A 20,829-nucleotide genomic window follows, 5' to 3' on the forward strand; every position below is an offset into this window, starting at 1 on the left:
CAGAAGATGACAAAGACTGCTGGTTTTATCAAGGCCTTTGAAACAAATTAAAATTGCCAAAGCTAATCATCAGTACAGAGGTATTGCTGCTACTTAATGATAATATGGACGTACCTGTAAATAAAATGTTCCCTTAGGTTGAGCATATAGCATTAAAAAGCTATAGTCCAAATTCTGTTTAGTTCTCCACCTAAACATAAGCAGCAAATTCTGATAAGCTTTTTGAGGGGGTTGCAAGGGTTATTTCTATAATAAGAGAACTTCAAATGCTCTGCATTTTTTGTCTCTACAATAAAATTGTAAGGTTGAGTATTCTAACCCATTGTTAAGTGCAAAAGCATTCCTCTACAATCAGTGTAAACATTTGTAAATAATTTGATTTTCCTATAAAAGTTAACATTAAATAAACAAAAAATTTTCATCTGTCAGTGGAGCTTGAAACAAAATGTCTAACAAGTTGTTCATGTCAAATGACTTAAAAGATTCTACTCATTTTATGAAGAGTAGAGGTAAACACACATGGATTATTTAAAGATGAAAAAGTAAGTGGTTTTACATATGTACAGCACAAAACCAGGTTGATAAACTTAATTTTCGGGTTTAAATATAAACACATATTTTGGACAGTCTCTCATTTTACCAGACGATGAAGCTGATGTTTGATAATCAACACTGAAAGACTAGAGAGTAATTTATCAGTATTTAATTAACATAAAAGTGTAACTGATCCAAATTATAAGTATGTAAACTTGTTTATGGTCTATGGTATAAACACATAAGGTTTATCTATAAAGCCAATATACATACACACGTATTTATAAATATACTAGCTGATTTCCTCCAGCCTAAACTCTCAGTACGGCAGCTCTCTTGCTGCATTGTTGCAGTGGCTTCTGATAAATTAGTTATTGTTGGTTGAAAGAAAATTACTTTCCTCCAATAAATAATTGGTTTTTAGCTTATAATCCCTGTCTTAGTGAATTTGGGGCACATGAGTGAATGAAATCACCATTTAGGATATATTAACAGTAGATAAAAAGTCGATGATCACCAAAAGTTAGGTCATTAATTAAACCCACAGTAGCTGTCAGTAGTTAGCTAGAGGGCCACATGGGGTTTCCTCTGTGTGTTCACAAAGCCACTCCCTTATGAGTCACATTAAAGATTTTTCTATTTTTTCCTTTATGACCAGATGAAATAGCTTATTGCCTGTTGGCATTATCCATGTGGTTTAAAACCTGTTGGATGCCTAAAGTCAAGACCCAAAGGAGATGCCTTGGCTCTTATCCTGAAGCTGATGTGCAGCATAGCTTTTCTCAAGATCCCCTTGTAAATTTTTTTTACAAATACAATGGAGGTCCTTTAGCTCTGAAATGCAAAAACATTATCAGCTCAAATAATGCTGACTTTTTCTGAATTTTCTATTTTACACTCTTAGTAAAAGTTCTTAGGTTTTATATAGCCATCTTACCTTACTCTGTCCTCAGAATCTCCAAGTGTTTTCTTCAGGTTGGAAAGATCTGGGTAATAAGAAGCAGGAGGAGAAATAACCTCTAGGGCTCCAGACTGGACTTCTCTGGGGAAGCTAGGAAGAGAATCTTAGTGAGACCCTATCCCTCAAAAAGACTTTTGAGGTCAACCACAGACAGCAGCTCCCCGAAGTTAAGTCTGCTCCTCCAGAAGTGGAATTCACAACTCTAGCAAAGAAACTGACAGCAAATTTGGAACCAAGAAGGAGTCTTTAACAACCATTAGAACAGACAGGTCAAGAACTCATCCAAGTCTCAGAAAACACTGGAGAGAAGTGTGTCTCAGAAATCCTGCCCCTCCTGCATCTGTAGATGCTTACTAACAATCCTGAGATAGTTGCCAAAATGCAGCAGTAATTCACAACCAAATCTACTCCTAGAACAACACACAACTGTTCCCCCTTGCATGAAAGCTCCCAGTTTCCCTACCCTTGCTCCAACTCTAATTCTACTTTCTAAGCAAAATTGTACTGTCACAGAGCAGGAGTTTAAAATGGGGAGTCTGGATCTGCTCCAAGGATTAGATTTTCCATTTAAAGAGACATTGAAAAAATGTGTAACCTACTTTGGGATATAAACCTTGAAGTCAAATCTCCCCCTTCCTCCAAAAAAACCCACAAAACAACCAGCTAAAAAAACCAAACAAAAAACCACCAAACAAACAAACAAAAACCTCAACAAAGACAAACAGACAAACAAAAATTTTAAAACCCCAACAAAAAACAGGTAGAGCTTTCAAAACTGAGTTTCCCATTTCCTATGATTAGTAAAAATAGGTAACACTAAAAGTTAAACACATCAGAGTACCAGCATATGGAAAAAAAAAAAAAATCAATCTTACTGTGTAACCCTGACAAAGCAAATACTCTGCAGAACTTTTTCAAAAGCCAAAAAGAAATTTAAAAAATTATCTGAGTGCTTAAATTGCTGTAGGGATTGTAGCTTGGCAGTGCCAAGGACTGCCTCTTCCCCTTGTCCTTGCCACAGTACTCCCAGCTGAGCTAAACCTTCTGGAGGCAGGAAATGATGAATATTACTTAGCTAACAGCCTCAGTGTGAGGAGTCTTCTGGGGGAAACCCACACACAAAATACAGGGGGAAACCCTTGAGTGAAGGAGGATGTGCAGAAACCCTCAAATGAGGAGGAAAAGATCAACTCCCCCAGGGATCTTATTCAAGAAAAATAAGAGCAAGCAGAACTGCAGGGCTGTGTAGTCAGTGGGGACCTAATACATGTAGTCTCAGGTGCATGAATTACATCATTAATTTTGTGGGGAAAAAGCTTAGGCACAAGTAAATATTTATCAGAGATTTAAGCTGAGACCTTGACTGGTTAGTTAAAGCACATTTATCAAATAAGAAACGAAAAATAAATTGATATACATCCTTCTGTTCTGAATTTCACAGTGTGTTATGGCACACATACTGAGAGTGCACCTTTGCCTCATTACTGAGCAGTTCCATTTCAGTGTTGAAATGTTCTGATTCTTTCCATAAAAGCTCAAAATGTGTTCACACTGGTGGTTGAGTGTTACACTCTGAGGGACTTACCTGGTTTTAACACTTTCTGAAACCCTCTTAACATACTCTACATCCACCTAAAGAAAAGAAGGGAGGGTTTCATTAAAAGTCACCCATTCTTGTATTAAACAACACTTTGTAGGGAAAATTTATACACAAATACTTAATTGTTATTCTCTAATTTTTTTCCTTCCAAACAAACGTGGTATGTTACAGCAGCATTTCTACTAAAGAACAGTACGGACTTTTCAAGCCAATGAAACTGTCAATGCAGTTCACTTTTGCTTCCAACTATCTCCAGCTGCCAATTCTGCACTTCGTTATTCACTGCTTTTGCAGAAGGCCAGGCTATTTTCTGGCTAAAAATCTGTTCAGCTATGCCAGTAAAGCACAGCCACGTAACTGTCAGTAAAAAGAGCTGTTTCGGGTTAATCATCCAAAAATCACAAAAGAGGCCTAGGGCTGATGAGAAAAAAATCACCTAAGCAAAATATTATAAAGCCAGTAATACTTAAAATTTTTATTTCATTTCTTCCTAATATAACAAAATTACAACTCTTTGTTTGGAAATTTTGAGTACATTCATTACTGCTGTTTCAAAAAAAGTAACAGTTTTAGTGTGCAAAACATCTGTTAACTACATTAAGAGTACAAAGTTTTATGGATGTGATTTCTAAAGCAACACAGTAACTGTCTTAGGAGTTCAGATTTTTTCTTTAACTAAACAAATAATTGTTACCGATTATATATTTAATTTGCAGTAAGTAAAAAAAAAAAAAAAAAAGTGAAGAACTGTGCTAAGAAAAATAATACCCAGAACTTAAAACTCACTCTCAGTCAATAAGTTACTCAAGCTTAACCCATGATGTAAACATTTACCTTGTTCTTTTAAAACTTTGTGGGAAAAAGGAAAGTGTGGATTCATGACCAGTGAACACACCTGTCCTCCTCTCATAAGAAAATGTTCTTATCACCTCTCATAGCAGCATGGTTATCTGCTCCAATTTACTGCATGGCTGAAAAAATGGAAGCTGTGAGAACATGACTTTTGGGTTGGGTAAAAAGGGAGAGTAATTCTTACAATGGCAGTTTAATCCTTAATTGGCTGATACGGACTATTACTACAACCACAGCTCCTGTTTGTTCAAAGTGTCACACTAGGATTCTCCACAGTGGGAAACTATTCACAAGCTAACCCTTAAAAACTCACAGAATTCTCTGAAGCCCTGTAATAAGAAGTTTACCTGAATGGCAGCCAGGCAAAGCTCATCACTGCCAGGGCTCTTCATTGGGAAATACCAACTGCAAAGTAAGTTCAGCTCCTAAAAACTATGCTGAAGAGGAACTACAGCCAATACAACTGGTCCTCTGTACTCATCATTGTGATCCAAACAGAAAAGTGGAAGCCATAGCCAAACTTATTAAAGTGAACTATACTCTGTTTGACACTTTTACACCTGCAAAAGTGATGACTAAACCATAAAAAAAGCAAACTGTAACTGTTAATGAATACATGTATAAATTTAACATTGTCTATGAAAGGAAAAAGAAACATGAAGAATAAATATGAAGTCTGAATAATTGCACAGGCTTTTTACCTTCTAGAAGCTTTACTAGCTAATTCCCTTCTGTAGCTTTTTTTCTGATGTAATCAAGGTATTTTTGAGTGAGAAAAAAAAAAAGTATTTATCCCTAATATCTTACCTTGAGCATTGTTTACTTTCCCAAACATGTTCAAGGCTCTGAACAGTTTTCTTTTGCATGGGAAATGCCAAAACACATGCAGAAGGCTCCAATATGTCAAGATGCTTTGCAAGATATATGTTATCAAACCAGCAGATAAATAAATTGAAAATTTGTTAGACTAAGTTTATGTTCTTCAGGTTCTATAGCACTTTTCTGTGGAGAACTTACATTTCATTCTGGAAGCAGAAGACCTTACATTCAGAGATAAATAATGAGTTCATATGGTTTTGTTGGAAAATCTGACCCAATGACTGTGTTGGTAAATGTAATATGACTTTTTACCCTCAATCTTCTGCATTACAGGTTTTTTTTTCCACAAACGAACATTGAGGCACCAACTGCTCACCATCTCCTCTAGCCCTGAAGAAATCTCTCCCAAAGGCCAAGTTAACAGTATTTTGCAGCCTCTCCTGCAATATTACGCTTAGATATAAATCTCCATTTTGTCTATCAGCATTCTGCACCTTTCCACGCAAACTTACCTCTGCTATAAAGATGATTATTATGCAGTCCTTCTTTTGCTCTTCAGAAAGTTTGTACAGTAGGGAATGCAATGTATCAATCAGGTAATTTTGTTTTTCCCTTTTCACTGTAGGAATACCCATCACCAGGGAGACTGCAAAGAGAGAATGCCGCAAGCCACATAATTTTAAGGGAAATTGAAATTACATTTTAATTTTGATTTGATGTGACCATGAAACTTGGCAACAGTTAATATTTCTTTAGCACTGTGATAGCATTTGCTCTACTACCTGGAAGGAGAGATACCTCCAGCTATGTTTAGTTTAGAGACACCTGTGTCTGTGTTATAAACACCAGGTCTAGATTTGAGAACTTAGAGATGCCACTACCTCTGGCAAACACGGAGGTGTTTGCTGCTGAGATTCAGAAGTGAGTATTGCAAAATAAGTGCTTGCTCTTGCTTTGGAGATCTATGTATGAAGGGTTAAACCAACACTGCTCTAGTGAGCAGGTTCTCACAGGAAGTGAATGCTGTGTATCTCAGAAAGAAATCCAATTCAAAAATCCTTCTGAGCAGTTTAATTGATATGCATCAATGATTTTCATAGCATCAATAAGAAGAAAAGAACTAAGATGTTGTTGTTATTAAAAATAAAGGAACTGAAATTGTCCCTGGCAAAGACTTCACTAGTAGCAAATGACTCCACTGTGCTGCATTATATCATTAGACCATAAGCAGCATGTCTCTTTTTTCATTAGTATGGGCATTACTTAAATCAGTGGCCAAACATAGCTCAGTAAACCTGTGGAATCTTAGTCCTTGCAGATGATTTCCATTCTCCAAAATCTCAGAAGGCTGGTGAGGAAGCAACAGTTTGAAATAAAACAGTAGATGCAGTTAGTGACTTGCTTCTCACTTTTAACTTCCATGCCGGTGTCAGCTCAAAAACACCAAAGTGCCAATGTTCCCTCCCAGCACATATCCTGCTAAACCACTGGGGTTTGTTTCATTTTATACACTGAAGGCCATCCTGTACTTATTAAACTGCAGTCTTGCTATTGTGATTTTCCTGTACAAATAAAAGAAGATTAAACATAGAGTATTTTTTCATTAGTGACACTGATCTATGGGGCACTGCAGTGAGAACTACAACACTAGATCACATTGCTACAACTACACCTGTTAATGAGAAGTCTGTAGAAAGTTATCCATTGTCATAAGCATGGTCCAGGGCTTGGGGTTTTTTTTAGTTAAATCAAAAATCACTGCCAAAGTTTCTTCATATAAAATCATCCTAAAGAAAAGTAAAAATTTCAACAAAATACAAAACTCAGCAGAATGGTTGACTAGTTTCTTCTTTGCTTACTATTTTTGCATGTTTCTTTTACCTGTCACATGACAGTTAGAACAATGCATTTAAAATTTTTATTATAGTTCACTGGAATTCATTATGATTTCTACAGGTGTCAGCTGATTTCTCATGTGGATGAAAAAGCTATATTGAAGATATATTAATATCCTTTAAATTATCACATCACCTTTCCCTTTGCTTCTCACATTGGCAAACTGAATGCATTGTAAATTCGCCTTGGCTTCCTCATCCATAACAATTTTGTGTGGAAAAAAATGTCAGCTACTGCATCTTAGCCATATGAATATATGATTAAAACAAAAAATAGTCTTGTTTTTCAATTAAGATTATTTTTTGTTGATATTTCAAAAGGTTTTCAGAATACTTTGAGATAAAGACTTGAAATAGGGGTGGGCATTTTTAAAGTACTTTTGCTATTGCTATTAAAATTCATTCAGCTTGACAACATTAGGAAGTTAAGGGAGAAAATACATTCCAAACTTTTGAGTATGTTTCATTGCTAGAAATTAATATAAAATAAAAACATATAGAAAATCGAAGCCAAACTTTATTTCCTACCTCCAGTTCTCTGTTGCCCAAAAATAACATTTGGGAAAATTGCATCTTCATATTCTCGAAGGTGAGGGAGATAGTAGTACACATTTGTAAGATGCATGGGGAGTTTGCTGGGGAAGTTTAATTCTTTCCACTTCATATCACCTTAAAGACACAACAAACGCAGAGGTACACATGAAGTAAAAAGCCAGCAGAGCAGCCTATTGCTTCACCTGTTTTGCTCAACTGAACACTGGCAGGTTACCACACACAATTCAATCAGAACTATTCCTCAGAAATGATTATACATTATATATATATTACATTATAAGCTTGAACATCCTGAGAGCACCATCTGTATTTCCCTGTGTCTACACACTTGCAGGATTGAGTCATCTTAAAACACAGTAAGAAGTTATTTTAAAGGCAGCAGTAAAAAACTGTTCAGTTTGGGGGGTTTTTTACATAGTTGGCAAACAATTTTTAAATGAAAAGAAGCACAGATTCTGATTAATAACCTTCTTAACTACTTAATAAACTTAAATGCTTTCCCCAAAAAGTAACACATGGTGGTTTTAACAGCTTGAGCAAAAGTTCTCAGTTTATAAAAAGTCCTATGGTAAAAAGAACGACCATATACAGGCCTTTAAAAACTGTTCAAGAAACAAAAGGCTATAGCAGTTAAGAGAAAAGTAGGGATTTTGTTTTCTTTACTACTTTAAAATAAAGATGAAAACAACAGAATGTTTACTGACTGGGATGGAAAGTTACTTTTTCCAAGAAATGCATCTAAGGTAACTCCCAAAATTTACCACCCTTCAAAGTTACATACAAGTATCACAAAAACCATCATCAGCTTTATTCACTCAGCTTAGATCAAGGAAGGCAGAGGCTTACTGAATGGGCAGTATTTTAAGTTTTTAATCTTTCAAAAGATACTCCCACTGAAAATTAGGACCAAAAAGAGATTCCCTACCTTACAGAAAACAGTTTTAAAAACCCCCAAACAAGCATACATGGATTTTATAAACGCATATTGTAATATTGGCTTCTCGCAAGTATTAAGGTGAATATTATATAATGTTAGAAATGCTGTGTGGATGTAGTTTTCTTTCTATTTAGCAAGAATTTAGCAAGTGTGAGCGGGTAAGATAACCTCCAAGCGAACAGAGGATGAGGCCAAAGTGGCTATCAACACTCTGCCCGGGGGCAAAGAGGCCCAAAGCTGCTATCAACCCTTACTGTCTGGGGAAATTAAGAAGCCCACTCTACTATCAACTCTCACCTAGCGAGCCCAGGCCTAAGAATCAAAAGAAATAAAACCGCAAGGCAGAAAAATGCACATGCTCTAAAAAGGCGGAACCAAGGACTGGCCATGCAGAACAGCTCTGGAAAAGTTTGAATATGCATAAAGAACAGACAGTAAAAATGGTATAAAAAAAGGACTATCCCTGGGCATCAGGTGTGCTCTTGGCAGAGCGCCAAGGCACCCGGCCATTACCTCTTTGCTTTATGTGTCTCTTATTGACTTTTTATTAAACTTTTAAATTCTCAGAGGAGAATGAACCTCGTTTTTCACATGTATATATATGCCCAGACATTTGTGTATGAAAGAGACCCACAAGTCTTTCCATACTGTTAAGCCATTACATATACTGGAATTTTGCTGCATAGAAACGTTTTTTTTTAACCACCTTCACAACTTTGCAAGGACTTTCCTTCTTTATTTGGAAGTAGTACCTATCAAGTATTGGCAAGGGAGTTTAGTTCCATTGACTACAATAAACTTTTTAATTTTGGTTGCATAATGAAACATGGCTGGAATGGGAAGCAGAAGGGTAAGGAAAAATAAAAGGAAAATTATCCAATGATTTAAAAAAATTTCTGCCTTAAATCCTGTGAACTGACAGGTTTAATACTCTCTGAAATTTAGCTGGCTCCAGTAAGAATCAAAAGGAGGGGCAAGGGAAACTTGCAGTCTCCTTTACTGCTGTTTTGTGTATTAAGCAGTAACTCTTTGCCCACGGCACGTGGGGCTACTGGGGGCTGACAACATGACTCTATTCTAAAGCTCCTAAGGCCACCACCCTGCCAATGCTCAGCCCTTTGATTATACACGTCTGAACAGTCCCAGTGAATTAATATTGGATAAACAGACAAAAACTGACAGGAAAGAACAGGAGAAGAAACAATTCTGACTATACAAAGAAGAAATGCACCTTGTTCCTTCTCCCCCTGTAATAGTCCTGGTTAATTCCCTATTTTAATCTGATTATCAGCCTGCTGTGCTAAATGAAAATAAGTATTGTTAAATGGTAGTTTTCAGTCGCACCCAGACTCTTTCTGAAGTTGGGGTATACTGTGAAATGCCTCCAGCACAGAGATGCCACTTCTAGTTTTCCTTCTCTCCCCAGGGAAGTAGCTCTGCTAATCTCAACAGGAAGGAAGGCAGATCCAGCACAACCACATCATTTATCTTAGGTGACAAAATCAAACTGTCAATCTATGGCATGTAACTACAGTGTGCAGATAGACAGAGATGTACAACAGCCTGTAAGGCAAGGTAACTAGTAAGTTCAGTTAAACAATGGGAAGAAGCCAGGTCACTAAACTTCGCATATTGGTGTCCTTAAAAAAAAAAAAGCAAAAAAAAAAGCAGAGATTACCCCTACAAACCTGTGTGGTTTTTTGTCATGTTCATTCTTCTTGCAACTACATGTTTAATTTCATCTAGGGCACTGTTCAGTTCGTGTGATCTTTTTTTATTTTCCTCTTCAGCATACAATAGTCTCTGCTGAAGTTCCAGCAACTGGTGTTGGTACATATCTAAGTCATTTCCTGCAATAAGAACATAATTTCTTTTCTAAAAGGTGATTTGTATGATGGAATGAAGTTAAAGAATAGGAGATTGTCCAGAAAATGACATCACCAAAGCACATAATAAATAATAAAGTTTATTTAGGAGAAGAAAAAGTCTGGAAGAGTATTAAAAAGGTTGAGTTTAGAGAGCCCAGCTGGATAAAGGTAAATTGAGGACAAAACCAAGAATACGAAATTCATAATAAGGAAAAAGTCAGTGAAAGACTGTGAGTTGCAGGGGAAGGTGCTACATTTTTCACCAAATAACAAATATTGATGACCCTTTTCACACTGAAAAGTATAATTATGTAATGGCTTGTCTTGTGTATCAAACACTATTAAGAATAAAACAGAGATGTTAAAAGCATCCAGTCTTCATCTATGAGTTACAAAGTGTCTGGAGTATGTTAAGAACTATTACTAAAGATGGTTAATGTAAAGCAATAGTTCAGTAACATCAACACTTCGCAACAGAGAGTAAAGAAAGTAGAAGGGGACTTCTGCTTCATTTTGGTCTTGCTGTGGTTTAGTTAGTTGGGTTTGGGTTGGGTTTTTTTTTAGTTAAATGCTGTTACTTAGAGACTTCTTCCATTCTATTTGTGGACTGTGCTGAGTCTTATCTGTGGCAGCTCTCGTTTTCTAGGACCCACCATTGTCCCTCTGGAAAACTGAATTCCCAGGGATTCTAACCTGTAAAAGACTACAAGCAAAATTCAGAGGTAACATAAATTTGTGAGGATTTGCAGAGGTGCTTCAAACTGGAATTAATTTGCATTTTGGATAAGCAGGGGGTTTTATTTGCATTAAACACAAGTCCTTAATTCAATTGCGAACTGTGTGATTGGAAGACTGAAGTTTAAAACATCTAGGAAGAGGGTGGCTAGAAAAAAGAAGGAAACATGTGGTCTGTATTATCATTATTTACCTCATTAAATTTTTAAAGTATATTTAGTAAAATGCCCATAAAATGAATGCTTCCTAAATTTTTTTGACACTCCTAAAAATGTTTTGACTTGCAAGAAAGGTGTTAGTATCTATGAGCATTTTATACTATGTAGCTATGAACATAAATTTAGCATTGCTGAAGGAAGGGGAAATCTGTGTTATTTCAGCTGCATGCAACAAGACATTTCTACTTGATTGATATAGGCTTCCCTAAAAAAACTGGAGAATAAAATTAAAAGAAAACAAAAACAAATGGAAGGTCAAAACAGATGAAGAGTCTATCTTTAAACAATATAAAATAGATTAAATAGATTAAAATAGATTTCAAATTTTAAAAATCTGTCACAAGGCATCAGGCTACAGAGCTAGAACACCAAACAAGCTAAATTTTTGGTATACCTAAGGAAGATCCTTTTCATCAGCTACCATGTAGGAATACACTTTTTTGTTTATGCTTTTCTTTTGTAGCTGTGTTTCCAATGCCATAATCCAATCTTTAGGATTTTTTCCTTCAGAATGGATACGAATAAAATGAAAACAGAAGGTTTAAGCTGATTTAGGTGACTGACAGATAATCATCACACCATTTTCATAGCAAGAAAGTGATTCCAGATAGAACATCAATACATGTAAACATAGTGGAGATTTATCTTGCAATTCCAAGACAAATTCAGAAGTATAAGCTAAAGATACAGTCCTGGGTGTAAGGGTTTTTTTTAAATTCCAATTTATAGAAGGAATTAGTAAAGAAATTGCAGACAAATTACAACATCATAGTCCCTCTCTTCACAATCCTCTCAGCTATGTAGTGTCAGTGTGACTCAAAATTACCAATGCCACCACTGGGCTGACATTTTGGCAAGCACCAAGTAATGGCAGTTGTATTTGCTTACTTACAGGTGAGCCTACCAAAATATCACAGGCGCCTCTTGGAAATAAAATGTCAACACTCAACTATCACTGAGTGCACCCAAAGAAGCTGACATTTGTAATCTGCCTTATCTATTTCTTCAGGCCAGAAAAGGGAAACTACATTTTTAAGTCTTTCAGAATTGAACCCTCTGTTCAGTCAGCAGAACAAGATTCTTAGTAATCACTTGATTTTGACAGCTCAGGAAGCAAGGGTTTGACACAAGGAACATAATATTCACTCACCCTTAGTGAAGAATGAATTTGTTATAAAAATATATAGTTTGAAATAGAACATTAAATGTTCTAAATTTTACTAGAGCACATGCAAATAAGCAACATTAACTATTACTAAACCTTTGGCAAAAAATGTGTGTTTAGAAAGCAATATGAAGCTAAACACACTAAATATTTCAACAGTCATTAAGTTTAAATGGATTTGTTTGTGTGTATGTGTAAAATGTTCTTTCAGCTTCTAATGATCCACAGAGAACTAAAACAGCTGCTTGCAACAGATTGCTTAGAAAGATACAGGGCATTTTTACAAATACCGTGCTTTCTGATAGGGAGGGCCAGGGCGATGGAGCTTTGGGTGCAGCATGAAACATTCTCTGTGCCCAGCAACAGCCTGACTTGGCAATGCCTTGTTTAACAATGGTTCCATCAGCAGTGAGGAGTGTCAGAATAAAACCAGAAAAGAGCGAGATGAGGACATACAGCAAAACTACAAAAAGAAAATGAAGGTAAAGGAGGCCCTGCAGAGAGACCCCAACAAATCAGAGCTGAGCAATCACCATAGGAAGTTCAGCAAGGGCAAGTGCCAGATTCTGCACCTGGGATGGGGCAACCTGGGATGTACAGACATACTGGGGAATGAGAGGCTGGAGAGCAGCGCTGTGCAAAGGGACCTGGGGGTCCTGGCTGATGGAAAGTTGAATGTGAGTCAGCGGTGCCCTGGCAGCCAAGAGGGCCAGCTGTGTCCTGGGGGCATCAGGCACGGCATCGCCAGCTGGGCAAGAGAGGGGATTGTCCCGCTCTGCTCTGCACTGGGGCGGCCTCACCTCCAGTGCTGGGAGCAGTTTTGGGTGCCACAATATAAAGACAACATTAAAGCCATTAGAGAGGGTCCAAAGGAGGGGTCTGGAGAGAAAGCCATATGAGGAATGGCTGAGGTCACTTGGTCTGTTCAGCCTGAGAAGAGGAGACTGAGGAGAGACCTCATTGTGGTCTACAGCTTCCTCGTGAGGGGAAGTGGAGGAGCAGTGGAGGGGCAGGCACTAATCTCTTCTCTGTGGTGACCAGTGACGGGACCCAAGGGAATTGCATGAAGTTGTGTCAGGGGAGATTTAGGTTGGATATCAGGAAAAGGTTCTTCACTCAGAGGGTGGTTGAGCAGGTTGAACAGGCTCCCCAAGGCAGTGGTCACATCACTAAGCCTGGCAGAGTTCAAGAAGCTTTTGAACAACACTCTTGGGCACATGGTGTGACTCTGTGCAAGGCCAGGATTTGGACTCAATGATTCTTGTGGGTCCCTTCCAACTAAGCATATTCTGGGATTCTATGTAAAGGCTGCTTCTCCCCTTGGTGAGCTGCAGATGAATCACTCTTCTGGGCTAAGAGTGGTTCGCTGAATTTCCCTTCTAGGAAAAGTCAGTGGGGCTACACTGGCTACAAGCCATGAGAGCAAAAAAAGACCCAGCCACTTCCCAGACACAGTGATAGCACTCAAAGCTTTTTCAGTGAATTTTCGGCTCTACTGTAGCTTTCCTCTGACTGTTAACTACACATTGGCATATATACCTATGGATACTATAATTCTAAGATAACAACATTTTAAATGGTTTTAAATGCACTCTTGTGTTATCTCCTAATAGATACATTATATATATAACTTTCTGCACTGCATATTGAAACAGTTTAGAAACAATAGTAATCTCTAAAGCAAATACTCATTCTAAAAGCCAACTGATTATTTCTCTTAGCTCCACACACATATACTTCCTCTATGATCATAAATGCTTCCAGTCTCATTAATGATTTCTGGCAATATCTAAGAGATATGGAATAATTCATCACTATCTTGTCCGAACACTCAAACAGAAAAGAAAGTAAGAGGAGAATTTGGAGTGGCAGAAAGGAGGGAAGAAAACACTTCAAAGTCTAGCAGTGAATCTTGTTCCCATTTCTTGATTACAAGCTACACTGTTTATCATACCTAAAGACTGTTTCTTTTAGAAACTGAAATTTTGTTAATGGCCTCCTTAAAAGAAAACTATATAAGCACACTAACTGCAAAAGATCTTGTCATACTCTGTGCTTGGAACCACTGCTCAGCTTAATGAGGCATATTAAACCACTGAGGCATGCATTGCACTAATAACTGGCAGTTTATTATCTCCCTGTAACTCATCTGAGAGACCTTTTTGAATCTTGTTACATGCTTTGCATGGTCAGGTTTTGTGCTCTCCAAGTAAGGAAGGAAAAAAAATTCCCCAAACAATGCCTCTGTCTCAGGTCAGAACAGCGAGTTCTTAGGCAAACACTTAAATTCAACAATGTGCATTACCTTTAACTACTTTGTTTAGAGTCTTACAGCACAGTATTATTTGTGTCTTCCAAAATGTTTGAGACATCTATTTGCCTTTGACAGTGCCTACATCAGGAGCTACAAGGCAGTGGAGGGACTTTGCATTAACCCAGTGACATCAAAGAAAACACTGTGCCAGCAATTTGGGGCAGGGGAGATAGGGTTCCTCTATTACCATACAGGGCATACTGGGAAGAGAATCAGAATACTTCCAGTATTAAAACAAACACACACCTTACAGAATTAAAGGCAGATCAAAATTAGTAACTGAATTTTAAAAACTCACACCATTATCTAATGAACATGGACTTGGGTTTGGCATAGAATACTTTTTACTGAACAATTTACATACTGTATCTAACTGAAAATAGATAAGCAAACTTGTTTCAAAGAAAATACAATTTAACTCTAATAATATTTTCTTCAGGCAAACGGTCCTCATTTTAGACTCAAGTCTTTCCCTATATTAGAATGTAGTTAAAAGTGATCTTAAAACAGTCAGAGCATCACCATATAGGAAAGCAATATTATTAAAATAAATGAAAAAATATAGAAATTGAATGGATATTGCATGGTGTTTGCCCATAATTGATATACTTCGGTTTTAAGGTAGTACTCATTCACTTCAAGCAATGGCTATTGCTTTGTTCTGGTTGGTATTTTAAATATTTTACTTCTCTTCCTGAGGTAGCAACAACTACTAAATTGCACATACATTTAATTAAATGCCTAGCCACTAACTAGGGTATTTCTAGGCAAAACTGTTCCTCAAGACTCAATGTACAACACTAGGAAAGCATGAAGGTCGTATGTTTACACTTAAGTACAGGTTATAACAAGACACTGTACAGCAAACAAAGAGAGGTCTGACATGCTCCCTTATCCCTTTCTCTACAAAACCCAACAATAACTGGCCTCCTTTTTGTACCACAAGATATATGACTAAGTTCCTCTACTCTTTAGGCACTCTCCTGCCTGAAATAACAGTAAGAACCAGCAGACTCTTCAGTTAGTAAATTACACACTTAGAAGCCAGTAAAACTACACAGCTTTTCTAAGTCTTGGATACAAATTTTGATATAAAATTTTGCATCAAGAAATACTAAGCTTTAAGTGGACCATTCGAGGCTGTTGTATGTTGGCTTTGTTTTGTTTTGTTTTTTTAATGCCAAAATGCAGAACTACACAAAGAAACTGAGTAAGCTATTGATGGACTGGGAAAAACTCTTTCCTTATCACTCTGTGAATTTCAGCCACATCCCAACTGCATGTTGGGGCAAAACCTGAATGTGCAATAACCTCTGTTTGCTCTCAGTGTCACTGGAAGGAAATGTACACATGAAGGGAAGACATAGCCTACCAGTCAGCTGGGACAGCTGGGAAAAGTGGTGATTAAACACAGTCTAGCAGTCCTAGAGAAGACAGGAAGATTGGCTTCTGCATGTTCAGAAATCGGGATAAGCTGTATTGGCTGAAGTGAGAGCAGTGCAATTCAAGACTTCCTTATCAAATCTGTCAATTTGCCACTATTGAATTGAAGCTTTGAGCCAGAGTATGCCAGTTGGGACTGGACAGGAAAGCTGCAAAGAACTCCATCACAAACAGCAGAATCTCCTGGAGACCTGCACTTGGCTGCACAGCTGAAACAAAGAATCACATCATAGGCAGAAGATGACTGGAAATACAAGAAATGTGTAATCATGCTGTCTGGGCTAGCATGTACATTACTGTACTTCAACGGGGAAAAAAAAATATTTCATCAGAGATACCTCTTTAACCCTTTGCAATGATGAAACTCCGCCCCCCCCCCCCCCCCCCCCGATTTGTGGAACAAATTAAAAATGTAGATACCAAAAAAATTGGTGATCCTTACATATACTTCTGTGAATGTAATCATATGAACAGTTTCTCTCTTGTTCATTGCACCTCAAAGGAATAACTAAAGAAATTCAGGTTTCACAATGTTTGACTCAACATGTATATTTTAACATGCCTAGATCCTTGTGACAGCATATTTTCAGCATCAATTTCTCCTAACTTCCAAGCAAAGCTTACTTTTAATTTACTTGGACAAAGTATCCTATAAATTTAGGTGAAGAGGGCAGCAACATGTTACAAATCAATTCAAAGAGATTTAATCTTGTAACTCTTGAGAGCATCATGAAGAAGCACATAAGAGATGGTCTGATTTACCTCGTTGCTGTGACTTACAAAAAATTCACTGTTATTCAGCAAACACACCAAAATTTCTTTTTATTCAGGAATACTGTTTCCTCTGAAGAAACTTTATGTAAATTCATAACAAGTTTATAATGTGTTTTTGCCTTCTGTTTTTCAAGTGGGGGAAAAAATTGCTACCTCCTTAGACTTACTTTATTATTTTTATATCCTGTGATTTTTTAAATGGATTAGTATTTACATGGAAAACAATAGCTAAAACTGTGTGAGAAAATCACTACATATATTGTAAATGGTATACTATTCCTCAGAACTACAAATCTATATGAGGAGTGTCTTTATGAGAGCAGACAATTTTGGTCAGATGAATTAACATGTGAATTGTAACTCAGTTTCACAAGTAGAAACATCTGCATCATCCTAACAACAGCCTTTCCTATGCTCAAATACAAACTGTTTGCTTCAGATGGGTTTGGCTTGGGGCCTGGGGAGGTACCAAAAATTTCACAGCAAAACCATGCAGGACGTGGAACAGGAATTGCTGCAGCAGCCCAGCTGATTGCTCACTAACAGCAGCCTGTGTTCACAAGCACTCCAGAAGATGCTGAAGGAATCACCATGCAACTTTAGACACAGCATTAGCTTTTGCTGAAGATCTGATCATTACCAGTTGTCTTCACAATTACTTTTATCTTTTTTTTTTTCCTGGCGGCAAAAATATCAGTATATTTAGTATGAAACCTTTGCTTATATTTATAAAGCAATGGGAAAAGTGACTATAAAAACATCTTCCTAACCATAGTTAAAATATATACAGTCTTATCCACAATAACTGAAATCTAGTGACTGTGGTAGATTCTGATCTTTTATTTTTAAGTGAATGAGTGAGGAGCATCTTCCCTGCTATGCCAGTTTAAGTTACGTGTACTCGATTTTAGTCTCACAACTCCAAGTCAATACTCAGGCTACACATAATAGTCAGAAGCAGCACCAAAGAGCCAATTACTTACTGCTGTCATTGACAGCAAATACATTTCAACTCAAATATCTCAAGCTACCTTTATTGTAAGGCATTGAAAGGTCACTGGCTTAAGCTATTGATTTTTATTTGCACAGAAATCAGGAGAGAGCCAATATCCGATTTAAACTTCAAATATTCAAAGGCTGAAAGGCTCTGAGACTGTGGACAAACTGAACAGGGCTATTATGTACCTTTTATGTTATCGAAGTACTTAAGACCACTAGTCCTGAGCTCGGGTGCCCTGTCCTAATTGTACAAAGATTATTTACTATCCCAAAATCACTGCTATCCAAGAAACAATTAACTAAACAGAAACCTGAGGTAATACTTCAGACTACTGCTGCTTAGTGTGATAGACTGTAGTCAAAAATCAAGAGCAGTCTAAACATTTCAATGGGCAGAGCAGAGAAGTTAACAAAAGTAAGAGGAGATTTAACAAATGGGCAGAGCAGAGAAGTTAACAAAAGTAAGAGGAGATTTAACAAATGTGTGGAAGAAAATGAGCCAGAAAACATTTGACAAATGAGGGAAAGAGATGGGAGCTGACAAGCTGCAACAGTACTTGACCTTACAGTAACTGGTGGGCTAAGTGAAAAGGGCATTAGAAAAGAAAACACACATGGTAGTTTGAGATACACCAAAAGTGGAAATTCCTGTAGTGCTCTAAGTATGGCAGTGGAGAGTAAATTCAGCAGTGCAGAAAGAAAAAACAGAGGTTTAACAACATCTAAGCAGAGATACCTGCCTGTTTTCAGAACAGAAGATTAAGTTCAAACCACTTTCTTAAACAAATATCCTGTAACAACAACAGAGCATTAGTGGGTTTGTTCCCAATGAGTCTGTCTCTGTGAAAAAAGGTAACAACCTTTGTTGTTGTCACCTATGGCTGGCTATTCTTAAGGTTTTCTGGATGGGTAGAAGGCTTGTCTTCTAACACACCTTGAGAGCAAAGACTATATTTTCAGTAAAATAAACATAATACAAAGTCATTCCATTCACCATGTACTGCTACTTTCTCCTTTAGTTAATAATATTAACTATCTTATTTACACATTTTTGAGATTTACCAAGCTTCAGAGGGTCTCTGAAGAGTACATATTCACATATGCAATAATTAAAAGTTTGCTAAAAAAAACCAGGTGCTAATAATAATAGTAATTAGGAAAATTATACCATCTGAGAGGAATTAGTTACTCAGTTTGCTGTGGAGGAGGAGGAAACTGTGGAAAGAGAAGTTAAGACAACACATATACACCACAACACACATTATCCCTCTTCCCCCAAACAAACAAACAAAACACAAACAAATAAAATCCCAAAGCAAAACAGCCCATCATGGAATGTCATCAAAGAAACGTCAAAAAGAAAGGGAAATGAAAATGGAATATCAGTAATGAGGAGTCCCAAAACATGAGCCACAAGACAACACGATGGTTACTGCAGATTGGATAAATGCTTTCATTCTGACATCTCTCAGACCTTAGTCTCCTAAGACACTCCCTTCATTTTTCCTTCCCCACTCCTAACAGGAGTGCCACTGAAGAAAACATGAAGTGTTGTAAGGTAAACAACCATATAGCTGACCAAAAATGCTAAAAGGCAGGAGGATCAGCACATTATTCAATATGCCATTGTGGGGCCATGATCTCTACCACCACTTCTATTTGTTACAGGAACAATTAATATAAACAAATTATCTGCTAGCACAAATTATCTGTGTTCATCCCAGAAATTACTAATTGGTTTATTCTTATTCTTCTGCACTTATAAAACCAAACCTATTGTAAAGGTGTATGTAGGAAGCACTCAAAGATCCACTCTCTCTCCCTTACCCCAAACCAACTACCCCCTCACCCGTAACAAGCCAAGTCTCAGAGATACTGTTTGGAGACACCTTCTCATTTCTTTTTGGAAAATACCATCAGTTTTATCTTTCCCATATTGGCTCAGAGAATCTTAGACATGGCTTTATGTAGATCTATCTGGCATGTACCACCTATATAACCTATTAAAAAGACATTGTGCCATTTTAAAGTTTAGAAATAAAATATAAAAATTCAGGTAGTTTTCGCTGCATTCTGGTCCTGGAAATATGCACAGGAAAAAGTGACTGTACGTTAAGGAACAAATACAGTTGCAGGATGGATAACGCTACTTTATCTTCCCTGACATTAAAATCAAAACCACTTTAAAAGTGACAGCCACAGCAAACACATTTAGATTTTTCTTTCCATCTTAATGCAAGATGGTTGTTAGAAAAAGAGTAAGAAGAAAAGGAGAAAAAAAAGAGTTAGGAAAAAAAGTTTAAAAGAAACTTTTATTATTTCTTAAATTTAGGGTTGTATTTTTAATAGGACAAGTACGGTCCAAGGATCCAATCCTGTAAGCTGTTTCGCAAGATTGTGCTTGGGTGCAGTTAAACCATGACCCCGGGGGAACAAGGGAGACCCGCAATCTCAGCCTTACACGCGGCCGAGCTTCGGGGCCACACAGGTTCGTCATTTACCCAGCAAGCCCGGAGAGCCGAGAGGGTCCGGAGCTCCGGGAGGGGATGGGGCGACCCGACGCGCTCCCCGCCGCAACCCCGGCTGTGCCCTGCCCGGACTCGCCGCCGCAGGGCGGGACGGAGCCGCACGACGGCCGGGACGGCCCCACTGCCCCCGCTGCCGTCCGGTGCGGCGGCAGGGGGGCAGACCCAGGCGGGCGCAGCGGGGCGGGAGCCAGCGCCTCGCTGCCCCGACGGCACGGCGAGAGGGGCACAGCAGGTGCCACCGCGCCACTCGCCCTTCGCGCCCCGGACGGACGGGACGGGGCGCCCCCGCCGCTCACTCTCACCTCGGCTCCCCTGCCACACCGCGTACCACAGCAGGGGGAAGGCGGCGCAGAGGCACAGCGCCGGCAGGACCTGCCCGAGCCGCAGCCGCATCTCCCGCGAGCGCTGCCCGCACGACCCCCACGCCACCGCTTTCGCCCGGGCAACGCGGGCCGAGCGTGTTCATGCCGCGCCGCCCTGCCCTGTCCACCCCCTGCGCCGAGGGCCGGGGCACGTCCTACCGCGCTGCTCTCCGGGCGGGGCCGCCGAGCCCTCCCGCTGCACATCGGCGTTCCCCGAGGAGCGGGGACCCGTCGGTAGGGACACGCAAAGAGCAGCGGGAGCACCCGCTC

General features: G+C 38.5%; 1 protein-coding gene across 1 annotated transcript in view; it reads right to left on the reverse strand.

Moving 5' to 3' along the window:
- MGAT4D (MGAT4 family member D) overlaps window positions 1-20,590 on the reverse strand; it is a gene marked incomplete at both ends in the record, with an annotated part of 35,733 nt that extends 15,143 nt beyond the window's left edge. The window contains 7 exons of the mRNA XM_082282647.1: window positions 115-190; window positions 1,472-1,585; window positions 3,081-3,127; window positions 5,279-5,412; window positions 7,190-7,330; window positions 9,842-10,003; window positions 20,500-20,590. Coding sequence (XP_082138773.1) covers window positions 115-190; window positions 1,472-1,585; window positions 3,081-3,127; window positions 5,279-5,412; window positions 7,190-7,330; window positions 9,842-10,003; window positions 20,500-20,590 — 765 coding nt within the window. The remainder of the gene's footprint in view (window positions 1-114; window positions 191-1,471; window positions 1,586-3,080; window positions 3,128-5,278; window positions 5,413-7,189; window positions 7,331-9,841; window positions 10,004-20,499) is intronic.
- Between the last annotated feature and the right edge of the window lie 239 nt (window positions 20,591-20,829).

Source organism: Coloeus monedula, assembly GCF_965178545.1.
Source record: "Coloeus monedula genome assembly, chromosome: 5".
In the NCBI taxonomy this organism is placed as follows: Eukaryota; Metazoa; Chordata; class Aves; order Passeriformes; family Corvidae; genus Coloeus; species Coloeus monedula.